Source organism: Girardinichthys multiradiatus, chromosome 6 (assembly GCF_021462225.1).
Source record: "Girardinichthys multiradiatus isolate DD_20200921_A chromosome 6, DD_fGirMul_XY1, whole genome shotgun sequence".
NCBI lineage: Eukaryota > Metazoa > Chordata > Actinopteri > Cyprinodontiformes > Goodeidae > Girardinichthys > Girardinichthys multiradiatus.
The window spans coordinates 1516775-1534916 of record NC_061799.1 but is presented as its reverse complement, the minus strand read 5'-3'; the positions used below and the strand labels follow the sequence as shown (position 1 = coordinate 1534916).

The window sequence follows — 18142 nt, the reverse complement described above, 5'->3', positions numbered from 1 at the left end:
CGCAGGAGAGTTGGTTTTCACTTCAAGTTTTGTATGTAAAAACCACATTGTTAGGTTTATCCCCTCATAAACATGTTTTGTTAAACCTCTACAGTTTTTTTTTTAGTACTGTTGTCTTACAGCAAGAGGGTTTTGGGTTCACATACTGGCCTGGAGGCTATGTGCATGGAGTTAGCATGTTCTCCCTTTGTGTATATGGGTCCTCTCCAGGTACCCTGACTTCCTCCCTCAGTCCAAACAATGACTGTACGGTTAATTGGACACTCTCAATTGTTCTAAGGAGAGGAGGATTTTGTGCATGAATGTTATGTCCCTCTGAGAGAAGGACAGCTTGTGCAGTGTGACCACAGAGTTGTTTTTTGGGGCTCAAAGTCACTCTGTTGGGTGCCTCATTCTGACTGCTAGCCTTCCTTTAGAATGTAAACTTGTCTTTTTTCCTTTAAACCACCTTAATGAAACTTCTGTCTTTAGCACCTATAAATGTCCCTGTAAGTGCAAGTCATTTCTTTGGTTCCTAAAACTCGAATTTACTTCATAAAGGTTCCTCGTTCCATTGGGTTTGGGTTAATATGATTGGATAACAGAAAATATTCAAACTAAACAAACATAACAGATTTGTTGATATTTTGCTCCAGCAATATTAGATTATTTTAGTCATGCATGATTTTCTGTCTATGCATGTACAGATATTATTCACTTAGTATACAGTATTTGCTGTATAATTGTATCTCTTTGGTTTTTCTAACGTTGGTCTTCTGACGTTGTGTCATTTGCTCTCATTGTTGTCCGCTTCTTCCTTTTTTCTTTCTTTTTCATGTTAGCAGTGAAGGGGCTTGCAAACAGCCTCACATCAATCAGCATTACCAACAACACCACAGGGCCTTGACCAATCTGGGCCTCCATGGATCCATCATGTCTGTCTTTTCATCCACCTCTTTATGCGTCCTTCTGCTACCTGCAGCCATCTCACATATGTGGCTTTATGTTTTGTCTTGCTTCTGCAAATGGCAAGATATATGAACAGATGAGTATGTCACTAATATTGTTATACCTCTAATATATTGTAAGTGTGAAGCACACTAATAGTTTCAAAACACATCAAAATGAAAAGTAAAAAAATACCTAACCTGTAGCAGTAGCCAGTAGTGTCAGCAGCAAAAAAAAAACATTCATCAAAAAAACCAAAAAGTTATTTTACAGATTTTATAATGTTTGGTCTAGTTTTGTGTTTACATAATGTAGACTGTGTAAATTAATTAATAGTGTTTTGCTTATTCTAAAGATAGTTCCCCGTCTCTCAGTGAGCTTGGTGCCATAGGAGCAAAAACATTTAATTCGGATCAAAACAGCAAGAATCTGATGGGTAGGGTAATAGAGGAATGCAGTCACTCAGTTGTAATAAGAAATCTGCAGAGCGGAAATTTAAATTGATTTACTGTCAGACATTTCTAAAACAAATTCAGTTTCAGAATCATCTGTAATGAAAAGATTGAGCAGTTATTTGAACTACACCTGTCAAAAGTAAGGCAAGGTCAAGTGCTTTACAGAAAGGCAGAAGAATACTAATAAACGAAGGGGTTACCAACCACCTTGTAGTCCTTTAGTTAAAAAAAGAATTACAAGTTGTGCTGGCTCTTAATTTATTTTGAGAGTCATAGTCAATGAAACATGAATACAGGAAACTGAGGTAAAACTTCTTCTGATTGCTTGATAGCTTGAAGAACCACTGTTAGCAGTGATAATGTGAAATTATAATATTGTGCATGAGCTTATCAGACAGTTGCATCATTAAGTTGGGCCTCTCATTTTTAGGACATCTCTTTAGTCCCTGTGCTTTGTATTGATTTAATCAAAAAACAAAATGATCAGCATTATGCTCGGTTTGAATATGTTTAGTTTCTTGCAGAGGTGGTGCATTTCCACTTTGGTGCTATGGTTAAATAAGTTATACTCAGTTTACTCTGGTAGAGTGGCAGGATCCCAAACTATACTTTCTCACATTTCAGGAACTGCAAGACATGTAATACATGCAGGGACAGTCTCTGTCATTGACTTGCATATGGTCACCTAAAATGACTTCATATCAAACCAAAATACATTCGTGCTTGGATGTTAAAGTCTTTTCATGATACGTTTCCACAAACCTGATTTAATACAGACACAGGAGATGAATGTTTGCTGTCCTTGTATATATACAGGGGCTCCTAAAGGTGTACAAACCCTGTCTAGATCCAGCCCGTTTCCACCTTTAATGTGAGACATATGCTGTACAATACAACAGGAAAACGAACCAATCTGTCAAGAACTATGGGGCTTTGATTTTATATGTCCTGGCTGGTGTTCCATGTTTGGTTCATTCTTTAGTGCTGATATTCTTGGTGTGTTTGTATGTTCTGATTTGTGATTGTGTAGTTCTTTCCCTCTGACAATTCCTGTGTATTTTCCAGTGTTGACATTCTAGCCATGTTGACCTCCAGTCCCTCCAGTCATGTTCTTTACACAGCTGCCATGTCTTTTCCTAAACCTGCTTCAACCACAACCTCACAACTACCTGTGGCTTTACCTGTGTCATATTTGTTTTTGTTGAAAATTGTATTTTGTCAGTATAATTGTATTAAATCTTTGCACAATGATTCTACTGTTGCCCTGAGTTCTCAATTAACTTAAACCAATTTTGTTGGTCAAATGGGAGAAATGAAGAAAAGTACCGTGATAACCTGGTTACTTAAGAGTGCAATCCCTTAAACATTGTTGCTTTGCAAAACTGTGTTTAATGATGTTCACACTTGAAACCACATTATTGCACATTTTTTGTTTACATATTTTTCCCTTAATAGATTTATTTTCAGTTATATTTTGCAGGATATATGGTATGTCTCAGTATACCGGGAAAATGGTTTACCTTAGTCTTGATTTTTTGGGTATTGGAAATTTAACAGGGGTGTGTACACTTTTGAGAGCCACTGTAGAAACTGATTCACAAAATATGAACCATGTCACAGTTTTTTCGCCAGTTCCCACTACATCAGGCTTCGTCTTAATGTAAAACGAATGATAATTAGACACAGCACCACCAACATAAAAAAGCTTTAGGAAGTTTGCACTTTTTTGGCCTCAGATTGATGTAGTTGTGGCACAATCTAAATGTGATTTTCCTCTGCAAATGAAGCAACCACAGATACTACTGTGACACAGTTACCTCAATGCAGCACCATTTACCCTGGCACAAACAAAGCAAGTTTTTCTCCTAAGCATTAATTCTTATTTAAATATTGACAGACACAGAGACAATATTTGTTTAGACCCTTTAGTGAATCAGCCCGGAGGGAAAAAAAGAGAAAACTACAAATTGAAGAATCCAAAATCCCACATTTTAAGCAAAACATACTACAAAAAATAAAAACTGCATTACAACTCAATACATATATGTATCCTAACATCTCCACATTCCTTGTCCACTTCTGTTTTCCTTCACCAGGAGAGGCGACTTCCACCTCCTGTGCCAAAAAAACCACACAATGTGGTCCATCCACCACTTGCCAGAGACCGCTCACTGGAGAGCTCAGAGAAGCAGCGGCAGGAGGCTAGAAAGCGCCTGATGGCTGTCAAGAGAGCAGCATCTGTACGCCAGAACTCAGCGACGGAGAGTGCTGACAGCATTGAGATTTACATCCCTGAAGCTCAGACAAGGTTATGAAGACACTAACATGGACGTATATTATGGTTGGCAAAAAGTACCCAGTTACACACACCCTCCTTAAAAGAAAACATGTAATAGTGTTATAGTGGGAAAAACTAATGTGAATATTTTGAGGGTTTTTTTTCTGGAATGTTTCCGTCTATTTTTACCTCATCAGTTATGTGTTATGAAGTAGCAACTGATGTTCTACAGGTTTGGTTTTTAAGAAGCATTTTTTATACAAAGAAACACTGTATATAAACTTTCCAAAGTTTATTTACATTTCCAAAATTGTGCTTTAGATCTACTGCGAGGATGGGGCGAAATTAGATCACCTGTTATAATTTAAATGCTGAAAACTCTGATGACATAGTTGTAACACTTCCTGATATCACCTTATATTCCAAACTGCTGACTTGACTGGCTTCTGTAGCTCATGCTGTGAAACTCCTAATTCAATAGTTTAGGCAAAAGAAGCATGGTGAGTTCATGTTCTGCTTTCACTGCGCCTTTAAGTGTTGAGCAACTTGAGGCATTTAGACCATTTCAGATCATCCTTTCAATCTAAGATCTGTTTTCTAAGGTTGGTGATGAGACCCCATATGACACCTCTGATCCACCTTGGTAGGTAGTCATACACCCCTAATGACTCAGTGTTAAGGCTAAGATGGGACTGTGGAACATATGTGATGTAGTGATCTGATACAAAGCAAAAAGAGCACCAGAAGCATGACTGGATGCATGGGAAGTGGAGCCACTGGAAGATCTTTCGGTGTCCATCTGATCAATGTACTGATCAGAAGAATCTAATACAGATGATACATGAGGAGAATTCTGCACAACGACCTTTCTTTTTTTAAATAATGAATTATTTGGTTTGCAGGCTGTCCAAAAACAGGGGAAATCCCCCACACAAAGCTAATGCGCAATACTCAGGTGAACACTGCTGTATTATAAACCATGCCTCTTTGGTTCCTTGTTCCCAGCCGAGTGTTCTGAAAGCACCCACAACACATGATCTTAACATATTAACTTATATGATGTGAATGAAAGAAATCAGCCCATTTTATAGCTTTGCTGGAGCCTTATACAAGATGCTGTTTGATGGCCCCTAGTTTGCCAATATAATGGAGAGGTTCCTGATCCATAAGATGATCCACAAACATGCGGCCAGGCTGCAGTCATGGTTACCTCATATATTAAATAAAGCATTTTAGGTTGAGCCACTCAACTCTTGAAAACTGATAGAAAATTATAATGCAACAGTGATCCATAGAAATATAACAAAAACTGTTCTGTGTTTAAAAAAATGTTTTACTGGAAATTTTTAAAGCAACATGATTCCCAACTTGATAGCAGCACAAATTCTTACACCTCTAAACAATCAATATACAAGTGATCCTAGCCCAAGATCTACAAACTATAAATTATTTGTTTTTACGTACTTGCATATCAATGTGCAAAAGAAACGTAGAACACTACTACTAATAGTGAAGTTAGTTATATATAAAACTCCAACCTCTTTAAAACTATTCTGGATCTGTTACTGTTTGTTTGGTTGTTGCACCTAAAATAGGCTGTGGCCTGGAATAAAAATATAATCCAGCATCTGTTTTAATTTGTAACAATAAAAACAAACACTGAACATTCTCTAATGTATAATTAAGGCAATCATAAAATTTCATCACATAAAAAAATACAATTAGTTAAGTAGTAAATATACTAGTGGAACAGCTTTTACAGAAGTAAAGTCAAAAATGATCTCCTCGTAGGACATCTGCTTACCCACTTCATGATTGCTGTTGATAATGAGATCATTGAGCTGATCCTTCTTCATGGATGACCTAAGGTTCTTAATTTGCTTCAACTTTGAGAAGTTCCTCTTTTCTGTGACAAAAGCCACAGGAGGAATGCAGGTGATTCTCAGGCACTTAAAGATCCAGGTCCGGAAGTTCTGAAGACCCCTTTGCTTGACATGCCTGGAGGTTCAGAGATTGAAAATAGATCAGAAGCACATATTTTTACTTTATAATTGCAGTAAAGTTGCATAAAAATAGAAATTAATAATGTTTTTACATTAAAAATTGTAATGTATGGTGTCCATTTGAAATATGTGCTCACTATAAATAGGTTTCCACATTGTATTTGTTAAAGTATTAAAACAAAAGTTATAACCACCATTTGATACAGTGGGAATGTCTGAATATTTCACAGGGGATTACAAAGTGGTGATATGTTATTATCATCCTATGTTTTTCTGTGGGTAGAGCTAACAGTCATAATTCCTTCTTTGTAACTGTATTGTCATTCTAAAATATTTTAATAACTATGGTAAAGCGATAAACTGCAACTAACTCAGTTGAGCTGTCAATAATCCACTTCAACAATAGGCCAAAACAATGGATTGATATTATTAGTCACTTAAAAGAAAACTACTGTTATTTATAAAGCTGTGACACACTTCTAATTAAAGATCTTTAAAATTCCCCTCATATGTAGAGCCAACCTGAGTGGCAAATATGTGAGAAACAACTTCCTGTGGATGACAACATTGCAGAACCTCCCAAAATCTGACCAAATGGGTCTGATGGGTCACTTCTGTTGGTCAGTTGGTCCAATGGCAGAAAAGCATGCGAATGTTGGGTTTATGAGTAAATAGGCCTAGCCAGCTAACTAGCATTTATCTGAGGCTAGTTGACCTAACTAGTAGGAGAACAAAACTAAACAAAAGTGCTAAAAACTCCTGTAACACCCCCCCCCACCACCACCACTCCAAAACAAGCAAATATTTAACCTTTGACTGACCTTTTATTGTTGCACGTTTATTTTTGAACCATGATCTGAAAGGAGCTTTTGACTTCCAAAAAAGCCTATCAACACATTTTAAACATTTGAAAATCTTTCCTTATGACTGAGTAGTAGTAACTGCTCACAATAACTCATACATGTAGCTGCAAGTGTGGCGTGCACGGTGCTCTCTTTTAGTTTATACAGTACAATCCAAAACAGGTTTCAACTGTCCGAATGTTAGAATGAAACCTTACTCCTAATGAGGACAACCCGAGCATACTCACTGTGTAGCACGCAGACATTTGAAACATTTGGGGAGAATGATATGGAATTTAAAGGCAGTCCAATAGTGCTTAAGTTGTTGAACAACGAACAAACCACATGGCAGCGAATATAAAACGCCTGCTTTGCTTTATACTTATCCTTATGCTATGTTATTGTTACAGCATGAATTAGGCAGTCTTTGCTTAGTAAGACATGAACAGGTTTTCCATAAAACAGGTTCCAGTACTGAGCCAATGCTTGTTGTGGAGCAAGCCTCTAACCTGTTCTAGAAAAACATCGATAGGAACCAGTTTGGTTTTCCTGAGAGAACCAACTCATAGCTAAGTTATCATGTCAGTGGAACATGCTTGACCCTCATCTGTGAGAAGCAGACAGACTCTCTCTGTCATGTTATGGCTGCAGTCAGTTGCCCTAACGTCACATTAAATGAGTAACATGGTTTTAAACTGATGTTTATAATTGTAAAAGCTCGCAACAATCCCAGATACGTTTTTTGACTTCTGGACAACATTTATCAGCAGCGCAGCAAACAGGTTGAGAACACTTCTTGGAAGAAGACGGACTAATAGCACCTGGTGATTTTTAAAGACTGATAGTGATTGTCAGGAGAGCTAGGATAAAAAAGCTGTTATTTCTTCTGGCCCAGATAAGAAGTGCAGTCGTTGGAGGAAGCAGAATGAACTGGTTCTAAGAAAGCACTAGCACCTGTTTAGCACTGGAATTGGTTTGATGGGAATCCTCCAAACATGACATGGTGTATGGTTTTAGAGCATTAAAGCCCTAGTTATCTTTGAGAAGTCAGGAGTGTGACTAATTAACGCTAATTACAGGGAGGTAACAGAAAACATCTAAGGAATCAATGAATAAACTCCAGAACCAAAACAGAGGAACCAAATCTACAAGGAAATATAAATTAATAATTCCAACACAGGAATCCAGGAAAGTAACAAAAGTAAACAGCATGAATCAAATAAACCTGAATGAACTAAATCAAATCTGGGACATGTTCAAAGTTTGGGATCTTGTTTTAGAACTCAACCCAACTCCACAACTTTCTCCCTGACCTGTCTGCTGTGTTTCTTGCTCTTCATGATGCTGCTTGTTCTTTAGTGTTCCCTAACAAACCCCTGAGACCAGAAATAGAACAGTTGCAGTTATACTGTGAGTCAGTTAAACACAGCTGGACTCTGTCAGCTGATTAGAAAACGTCTGAAGGCAATTCGCACTGAATTTTATTTAGGGGCTTCAGAGTACAGGGAAGCTTTCAAATTAGTAGTTATGTGCTTATTTTGTAAATCACACCAAATTCAAATAAATATGTAGTTATAACATAACAATTTTTTTTAAGTTCAAGAAGTATGAATATGTTTGCAAGGTACTGCAGGATAGCCTATAGAGTTATTTGCACATTCCTATTTAAACAGATGCTAATTTCCATAGGTTTTCATTTTCCAACAGAGCACCAGCTATAAAACAAATACAGTAATCAGCTGTGATGCGAGTTGGAAAAAGAACTGATCTGATGTGTTGTAGATCTACGTTTTTAATCACGTCTGTTAGTGTTAGCTCAAATCATGACTGTTGTTTCCAGCTAAACTTCAGATAGCTAACATTAAAAGTAAACTGTGTCAATATCTTTTTGACCAATTTTCACAACATGCTTCCTAAACTAAGAAAACCCCTTTTACCACTGCAGTAGAATTACTATTATTTCATTAGCCTTTACTTGTTTGCATTGATTTCATATCAGGTTTTTGCATACTGCAAGCTGTGATTGCCTTGTGAAACAGTGTACACTGTATAATAATAACAACAATAACAATAATAATATAGGCCTTAACTTACTTAATAATAGTTCATAGGGACAATTCTAATGGCAAAAATATGAAGCAACTCTACAATTAAACACTAAATGTACACAATAGAGTTACATTAAGGCAAGTTAATTAAATTTGTTACTTTCCACTTCTCTACAGGTCCATCTAAAAAATAGACGGTCATGAAAAAGTTCAATATTTGTTGACACTCTTTACAGAAAGTGGCTTACAGATAATAAAAACCTCAGTGTCTCGGAAAATTTGAAGATTGTGACAAAGTAACATATTGGAAACTCAAGGTGTTACACCCCTATTAGGTTATTAACACAAAACACCTGTAAAGGTTTCCTGAGGCTCTAAATGGTCTCTCTGTCTGGGTCAGTAGGCTACACAGTCATGGGGAAGACTGCTGACTGGACAGTTGTCCAGAAGACAGTCATTGACAACATCTACAAGGAGGATAAGCCACAAAGGAGTAATTGCTAAAGAAGCTGGTTGTTCACAGAATGCTGGATCCAAGCATATTCATAGAAAGTTGAGTGAATGAAAAATGTGGTGGCAAAAAGTGCACTACCTACAGGGATCACTGCAGCCTTGAGAGGATTGTTAAGCAAAATCAATTCAAGAATTCTGGTGGAGCTTCACAAGGAGTGGACTGAGGCTGGTGGCAGAACTTTAAGAACCACTATATACAGATGAATTCAACACATGGGCTACAAGTGTCTTAACAGCAAGTCTGAAAAGCTGATTTTATGTGTGATCAGCTGGTTTAGGATGTTATTTAATACAGCGCCCCCTACCTGTGTGTAATTCCGCTGACATGGTGTCCATTTTCTTTCCTTTCAGCCTTCAGGCATGGTTTATGATTTTTAAATAGTAAAATTATATTTCGATTTCACCCACTCTGACCATTACTTTTCTCTGTAGTATCTCAGCAAAAACCTTAAAATTTCTCTTTGTCCCACGGCCAGTCAGTGAACAGCAGACGTTCACTTCACACGTAGCCCCTAGTCAGCCCTGATGGTACTTGCTCAGGCATAGGGATGAAAAAATTACAGGTACGGAAAAAACACTAAGAAACCCCTGCAAAGCAATCGAGTGGAGTGGAGCCAGGCTAAATCAAGCCAGTGGAAAAGGGGCATATGGGCTGTTGACAAGAGGAAGATGAGACAACAGACCCAACAAGGTAAATGACCGGAAGGCTTCTATCAATGCAACCTGGGCTTCCATCACACCTCAGCAAAACCACAGGCTGATCGCCGCCATGCCACACTGATATAGTAATTCATGCAAATGGAGCCCTAACCAAGTATTGAGTCAATAAAACTGAACATACATGTCAGAATATTACATATATGTAATATTCTAATTTTCTGAGACACTGAATTTTGGGTTCTCATTATCTGTAACCCATAATTATCAAAATGACAAGAAGGGCTTGAAATATTTTACTCTATGCTTAATTAATCCAAATATTATTGACTTTTTGAAATGAGTGACAAAATATTTCAAAATGTAAAACAATTTTTTGAGACGTACCTTTATTTATTTATATATGTAAAAACATAATTTACAGCAAAGCAGGTGCCATAAGTCGAGATCAGAGCCCAATATCCAGTTTAAGAATGGGACAGTATTGCATCTGTCCCAACTCCCATCCTTCAGTCTCTCTCCAACATTCATAAGGAGGTGACAGACAATCCTACAAACATTAGATACACCAAATGTTAACGCTGGATCACATGAAAACTGTGGATTACATATGATGAACCTGAGGACTTGCATGAAACTTCATGGTTTTTCCTCTTCTTGGAACAACCAACTTTAAATTCAGTTCAATATTTGTCAGTGAAGTTCTATTGCTTTGCAAACTCAGATGCATTTTGTAGTCTTGGGTATTACTCTTCTTCCACAATCCACTTTGTTTTTAAAGCTTTTCATGTCTGACACTACAAAAACTCATTTGTAAATAAAAGATATTTTAACTTCCTTGCATAAAACAGAAAGCCATCAACTAAGTAGCAAAGTGCTAATAGAATCCTGTTAGTGAATAGGGGAACATATACAGTACCGGTCAAAAGTTTTAGATACACTTTCTCACTTAATGGGTCTTTATTTACATTGTAGATTCTCACCAAAGGCATCAGAAATATGAATGAACACACATGGGATTATGTAGTAAACAAAAAGCGTGAGATAACTCTAAACCTTTTTATATTTTATATTCTTCCAAATAGCCTCCCTTTGCTTTAAAGACTGCTTTGCTCTCTTGGCGTTCTCTCCATGAGCTTCATGAGGAGGACACCTGAAATGGTTTTCCAAAGAGTCTTGAAAGAACTTCCTTGAGATTCATTAAGAGATGGCCAAAGAATAATATTTCAGTCATCACAGCAAACGGGGGTTACTTTAAGGAATCTAAAATATAAAACATTTAAAGTTCTTTTGCAATTTTTTGTTTGCTACATAATTTCATATGCGTTCATTCACAGTTTTGATGCATTCAGTGAGAATCTACATACAATGTAAATTGTCAAAAATTAAAAATTAAATTAAATAAAAAAAAAACAGTAAATGAGAAAGTGGTTCTACAACTTTTGACCGGTAATATATAAGCTGATCATAGCTGAACTCATGTATCACCACCAAATCACAGCTCACACACATTCTTTTTGTTGCTTGATTTCCTTACTTGCAACGTGGCTGCTTTGTGACTTGTGCCATACTGAGTCATTTGGACTGAACCATTACTGTATGATGACAATTTGGAATAGTTCAGAATATAACACAAGCCTGTTTAAATATTAAGATGTAATGGTGTCACTGTGCAAAGCAGTGCTAATCCCAGTGTAATCATGCAGATGTAATGTTAAACACATCGTTCTAATATTCTCTGTCTGTTAGATAAGAATAAGAACAAGACTAATCTTCTTTAAAACCTGGCATTAAACAAATAAGAGCAGCCTTTGATTTTGGCAGTAGTCTCCTGACACCATAAGAAACGTTTATGCTTATATTTATATGAAGCCAAATATTTCTCCTGCATAAACTCTAGCAATTAACTATTGAGCCTGCTGACAACTTTTATGTATGACTCAGGACAGTATGAGCACCTTGACTTCAGCCTTGTGGAGGTATACGTATCAACAACACAATTATCAAGGCATATGTGATCGTTTCTTTTGGTAATTGCCACATTCAGTGCTCATGATCATTGTTTTCAGCAGAACCAGATTTTGTGAAAAATGTTCTGTTCCAGATGATCACTACCTTTTCACTTCCATTTATTTTGGGATTATATTGTGGCAGTTATTTTTGTGCTATTTCAAAGTTCTTTGTCTAGGAAGAGAAGAGAACAAACTTTTTTTATTTTGATTCAGGGTCTTTTCTCCCTTATAGACGATGTACAGAGATATACAGGAACAGTTTTATGTAGAGACTATGTTGAACTATATAAAAACGTTTTTCTAAGAATGTATTTTTATTATAACCAGTGTTTGTGGGATCTAGCTTAGGGAAGAAAAAAATAAAATCTTATCAACTTATCCACTCCATTATCCCAGCGAGATAATAGTCTTGGAGTTCAGAAAGAAATAGGAGAGGAATGTTAAACAAACCACACTGCTGATTGCTTTCAACATCCTTCATTTAGAGTAAAAAATGGAAATATTATAAACATGTACTCAGTGCTAGAAGATTGGATGAGCATTTCAAATTAAGATGATGTTTGTCCCTTCTGCAGCTACAACTTTGAAGCCCTAAAAACCCTTTCACATAAATTATGCAACATACTATTAATAATGTCATAAAGCCACTTGACATGTTTGTGTAGCTCATCCGTGGATTTTCCCATCAGAGAGCTGAATTGTGATTGCAGACTTTCCAAATCCATCTGTGTTCATCCATGATGTGGAGCAGAGGGAAGAAAAAACAAGCTTTAGCTGAATCTTTCTCTCCATTATTACTTGACTTACTGCTCATACAGCTACTAATGACAACACTGCTTGTTGGAATCCCTGAAACAGCTGCCATCAATTGTTTAAGGTATTCAGGTAAACAGCAGACTGTAAATGAAAATCTGTGATAGATAAAAAAAATTACTTGTTTATGGAAGGTATTTGTATTTATTTTTTTGTAAAGAATATGTTTGTGTGTGGGTGGGTGGGTGTGCGGGGAGGGGAAGACTTTTCAGAATTTTGTACAGACTTTTATTACCTCTGTGTTTAAACAATGGTAAGAGTAACCATATTTTGAGCCATATTCAATGTGAAATACTCTTCTTACCAAGAGGAAAGGGCCACACCTTGGGAATAATTATGTTTTTAACATTTTAACCCAAGTAGCAACACTTTTTTTAAGCTTGGGAAAGTAAGAAAGTGAAATATACCAATCTGAGAGAGATATGCACTGTTTCAGCCTGTGGAAGCGGATCAGATCATATTAAAACGACACACTGGCCCCTTAGTTGGAGGCATTAAATACTTTAAAGAAAGGCATCAGACCCTGAGAGTAAAAAATGTCAAAAAATAAAAATTAGAAAAAATATGTTCTCTCAAAAAGAAACTCCCCAGTGCAACACCTCAACATTAAACCACTCAAGATTACATCACATCACAGTAATAATTTTCTTTTCAATTTTGTCTTTCCAATTTTAGTCTTTAAGTTAAAACATTGGTTTTAATACTTGGAAACCATCCATCTCAATTTAGAGTTGCCAAATAACCTAACATCCATGTCTTAGAACAACAGGGGCATTGAAGTGCCTGATGTGAACCCTTGGAGAACATGCTTACTTCACTTAGAAAAGCCCCAGCTGGGATTTAAACCCAGGACCTTCTTACTATGATTCTATCTGAAATGTATTTCATCAAAAATTCAATTATCTTTTAAAGAAGACAAACTGGAATAAATCATATAAATAAATACCCATAATGTTTCTAATCATTGTTCCTTCATGAGCAGGTTTATAAAGTAAAGAGAAAGTTCTTTGTGTCAGGTCTGTGGGCTGTTTCTGTCTCCATGTATGCAAAAAAGCTCCACAGACATGCCTGCTCCAGAGAGGTCATAAGCTGAGAAAGTGTTGCCATGGTGATCCAACTGAGTTCAGTAAAACTGAGCAGAGAGTAGCTCCAACAAAACCTCACAACATGAAAACTGAACAAAAACATCCAAGAATAGTCCAAAAAAAGCAAAACCAAAATCCACGAACGGGGAGTGAGAACATTGTGAAACATTTATGACTTTTATGTGCTTGCACAGGGGCGTGCTCTCTTTTGTTGTGAACCCCAACCAATGTGTGGCCATGTGTGGCTCTTTTTTCCTCAGGAAGAGATGGGAAATATAGTCTATAAAACCAGGATTAAAAAAAATCCATATTAGAAACTGTGTGTATGTGTGTGAGAAAGAGGAAAGAGAGTTAAAGAGTTTTTTTTTAAGAATTATTATAATACAAATTTATACATATATATTACTATTTGTGTGTGTGTGTGTGTGTGTGTGTGTGTGTGTGTGTGTGTGTGTGTGCATTGTGTGTGTGAGGTCTATTTAAAGTGCTTCCTGGGTATCTTGTTTTCTATGTTGGGCCTACCTTTAATTTAATCCTGTAGCCATATACAGTTATTCTGTATATGAACTTGTACTTGCGAGCCATTTCTTGTGTTTGTACAGAAAATGATGAGGGTGTTTCATGACGCATGCAGACCCCATATTAGTACTTATAAAGCTACTGTATATCTAATTTGAAAACTTGTATTTGCTTTATTTATGCTCTTATTTATTTGTTTTCTTCTGTTGAAGTGATTTGTCCAAATCTTCTTATCTTTCAATGTACTGTATAGAGATTATAAATCCTTAACTATTACTGGCCCCATAATAAACTTGACTTCAAATTTCTCTGTGACTTGTCTCTATGCAAGTGGTAAATGTTGTCACTGATGTTAAAAAAAGTTTGTTTTCTGCAGTAGTTTAAATGATCAGCTTGAGACAAGGATACGTTTTTCATACAATTTATTGTCCTGCTTTAAAAGGTCAAAGGCAGTAGACCAACAGCCCTATGTTTGGTAGGACTACTCAGATCATGTAAGAAACAGGCTTTGTTGTTGGCTGGATTGAGGTTTTCCTTCATTAGCTTGTCCTTTGTACCACACATCTTCATACTAGATACAAACTTCTTACTTCATACAAATTTTAAGGCTTTTAGGTAAAATAGACTTGATGGAATATACTCAAAGGTATCAAAAAGTATCAAAAACAATACTTCTTGTTTTACTCTTATGACTCCATGAGTAACTTTCTTAATTTTATACAGTTTAGACTAATGTCTTCTCAAAGCACTTTATAAGAAAAACAGGTCTAGTTTATATCCTGATATGTAGCCAATTGTCCAGTTCTAATCAATACAGTTCAGTCAAATCCTGTGCTTTCAGAGTCAGATTTAGATTCAGATCCATTTACATTACAATCACTACTTGACTTGAATATCATGTAAAGGTTTTTGTCAGTCATTTGAGAAACTGAAACTCATATTATATAAATTAAGAGTGAACTATTTCAAGCCTTTATTTCTTGTAATTGTGATGATTACGGCTTCCAAATAATGAAAACCTAAAATTCAATGTCTTCAAGAAGTATTATAACCTTTATTTAAAGTGTCGTTGAGATTAGATTAGATTTTCCAAGAGGGATCTGCCAAGATGCCAGCAGAGTTACAATAAAACAACGATAAAACAAAATGCATTCATACATAACACATCTGAACAAACCTGGGAGCACAAGATCAAGGTACTGTTGTCCATGAAGTGAAACATGGGTGAACATGGACACTGAACTGTAGGCCTGTTTGAACCTCTGCACCTTTCAAAATAAATTGCATTAATTCAATTCAGTTGTATTTACAGGGGTTGGACAATGAAACTGAAACACCTGGTTTTAGACCACAATAATTTATTAGTATGGTGTAGGACCTCCTTTTGCAGCCAATACAGCGTCAATTCGTCTTGGGATCTGACATATACAAGTCCTGCACAGTGGACAGAGGGATTTTAAGCCATTCTTCTTGCAGGATAGTGGCCAGGTCACTACGTGATACTGGTGGAGGAAAACGTTTCCTGACTCGCTCCTCCAAAACACCCCAAAGTGGCTCAATAATATTTAGATCTGGTGACTGTGCAGGCCATGGGAGATGTTCAACTTCCCTTTCATGTTCATCAAACCAATTTTTCACCAGTCTTGCTGTGTGTATTGGTGCATTGTCATCCTGATACACGGCACCGCCTTCAGGATACAATGTTTGAACCATTGGATGCACATGGTCCTCAAGAATGGTTCAGTAGTCCTTGGCAGTGACGCGCCCATCTAGCACAAGTATTGGGCCAAGGGAATGCCATAATATGGCAGCCCAAACCATCACTGATCCACCCCCATGCTTTACTCTGGGCATGCAACAGTCTGGATGGTACGCTTCTTTGGGGCTTCTCCACACCGTAACTCTCCCGGATGTGGGGAAAACAGTAAAGGTAGACTCATCAGAGAACAATACATGTTTCATATTGTCCACAGCCCAAGATTTGCGCTTCTTGCACCATTGAAACCGACGTTTGGCATTGGCATGAGTGACCAAAGGTATGGCTATAGCAGCCCGGCCATGTACAGTGCCTTGCGAAAGTACTCGGCCCCCTTGAACTTTTGAACCTCTTGTCACATTTCAGGCTTCAAACATAAAGATATAAAATTATAAATTTTTGTGAAGAATCAACAACAAGTGGGACACAATCATGAAGTGGAATGAAATTTATTGGGTGTCTCAAACTTTTTTAACAAATAAAAAACTGAAAAGTGGGGCGTGCAATATTATTCGGCCCCTTTACTTTCAGTGCGGCAAACTCACTCCAGAAGTTCAGTGAGGATCTCTGAATGATCCAATGTTGTCCCAAAGGACTGATGATGATAAATAGAATCCACCTGTGTGTAATCAAGTCTCCGTATAAATGCACCTGCTCTGTAATAGTCTCAGGGTTCTGTTCAAAGCGCATCATGAAGACCAAGGAACACACCAGGCAGGTCCGAGATACTGTTGTGGAGAAGTTTAAAGGCGGATTTGGATACAAAAAGATTTCCCAAGCTTTAAACATCCCAAGGAGTACTGTGCAAGCAACCATATTGAAATGGAAGGAGTATCAGACCACTGCAAATCTACCAAGACCCGGCCGTCCTTCTAAACGTTCATCTCGAACAAGGAGAAGACTGATCAGAGATGCAGCCAAGAGGCCCATGATCACTCTGAATGAACTGCAGAGATCTACAGCTGAGGTGGGAGAGTCTGTCCGTAGGACAACAATCAGTCGAACACTGCACAAATCTGGCCTTTATGGAAGAGTGGCAAGAAGAAAGCCATTACTCAAAGATATCCATAAAAAGTCTCGCTTAAAGTTTGCCACAAGCCACCTGGGAGACACACCAAACATGTGGAAGAAGGTGCTCTGGTCAGATGAAACCAAAATCCAACTGTTTGGCCACAATGCAAAATGATATGTTTGGTGTAAAAGCAACACAGCTCATCACCCTGAACACACCATCCCCACTGTCAAACATTGTGGTGGCAGCATCATGGTTTGGGCCTGCTTTTCGTCAGCAGGGACAGGGAAGATGGTCTAAATTGATGGGAAGATGGATGGGGCCAAATACAGGACCATTCTGGAAGAAAACCTATTGGAGTCTGCAAGAGACCTGAGACTGGGATGGAGATTTATCTTCCAACAAGACAATGATCCAAAACATAAAGCCAAATCTACAATGGAATGGTTCACAAATAAACATATCCAGGTGTTGGAATGGCCAAGTTAAAGTCCAGACCTGAATCCAATCGAGAATCTGTGGAAAGAGCTGAAGACTGTTGTTCATGAACGCTCTCCATCCAACCTCACTGAGCTCCAGCTGTTTTGCAAGGAAGAAGGGTCAAGAATTTCAGTCTCTCGATGTTCAAAACTGATAGAGACATACCCCAAGCGACTTGCAGTTGTAATTGCAGAAAAGTGTGGCGCTACAAAGTATTAACGTGTGATGGAAATTCTTGCAGTAAGCATTCTAAAGTGTATGACCTTTGGGTTACCTCACTCCTCTGAGCATCTGTGTTAGGGGAGGAAGCTGTAAAAGCCATTATCAGAAGTTTAATGGTTAAAACCCACAGTTAGGATGATGTGTTGGGAAGGACAGATGGGTTCCTAGATAACTTTGTCACCTCTGAACCCGAGAAGGGTCTGGGGTTATAAAACACAGACTCTTTGAAGTTGAGATAACACTGTCATGTTCTGGTATAAATACTGTGTGTAAATGTTGATCGGGGCTCTGTTACACTGACTAACCTCAGTGTCAGGGTCATTCAAACGCTGAATGCCTTTGAATAAAACTTATAAAGACAAAGTCCGGATTTTCTCTTGTTATGAGTCAACTTCTACCCCCTTTGATAAGAAAATTCCACAACAATTTTAGCGTCACAAGGAGACCGCAGGATGGGACACGGACGCCTGGCCAGCCTGAGAGTTGTTCTCAGTCCACTTCCATATTACGGGAGGGGAGT

General features: G+C 37.6%; 1 protein-coding gene across 1 annotated transcript in view; it reads left to right on the top strand.

Moving 5' to 3' along the window:
* Nucleotides 1-10761, top strand: part of dlgap1a (discs, large (Drosophila) homolog-associated protein 1a) — a 216406-nt gene extending 205645 nt beyond the window's left edge. Inside the window, exon 16 of the mRNA XM_047368564.1 lies at nucleotides 3479-10761. Coding sequence (XP_047224520.1) covers nucleotides 3479-3697 — 219 coding nt within the window. The 3' untranslated portion in view covers nucleotides 3698-10761. The remainder of the gene's footprint in view (nucleotides 1-3478) is intronic.
* Nucleotides 10762-18142: the final 7381 nt, after the last annotated feature.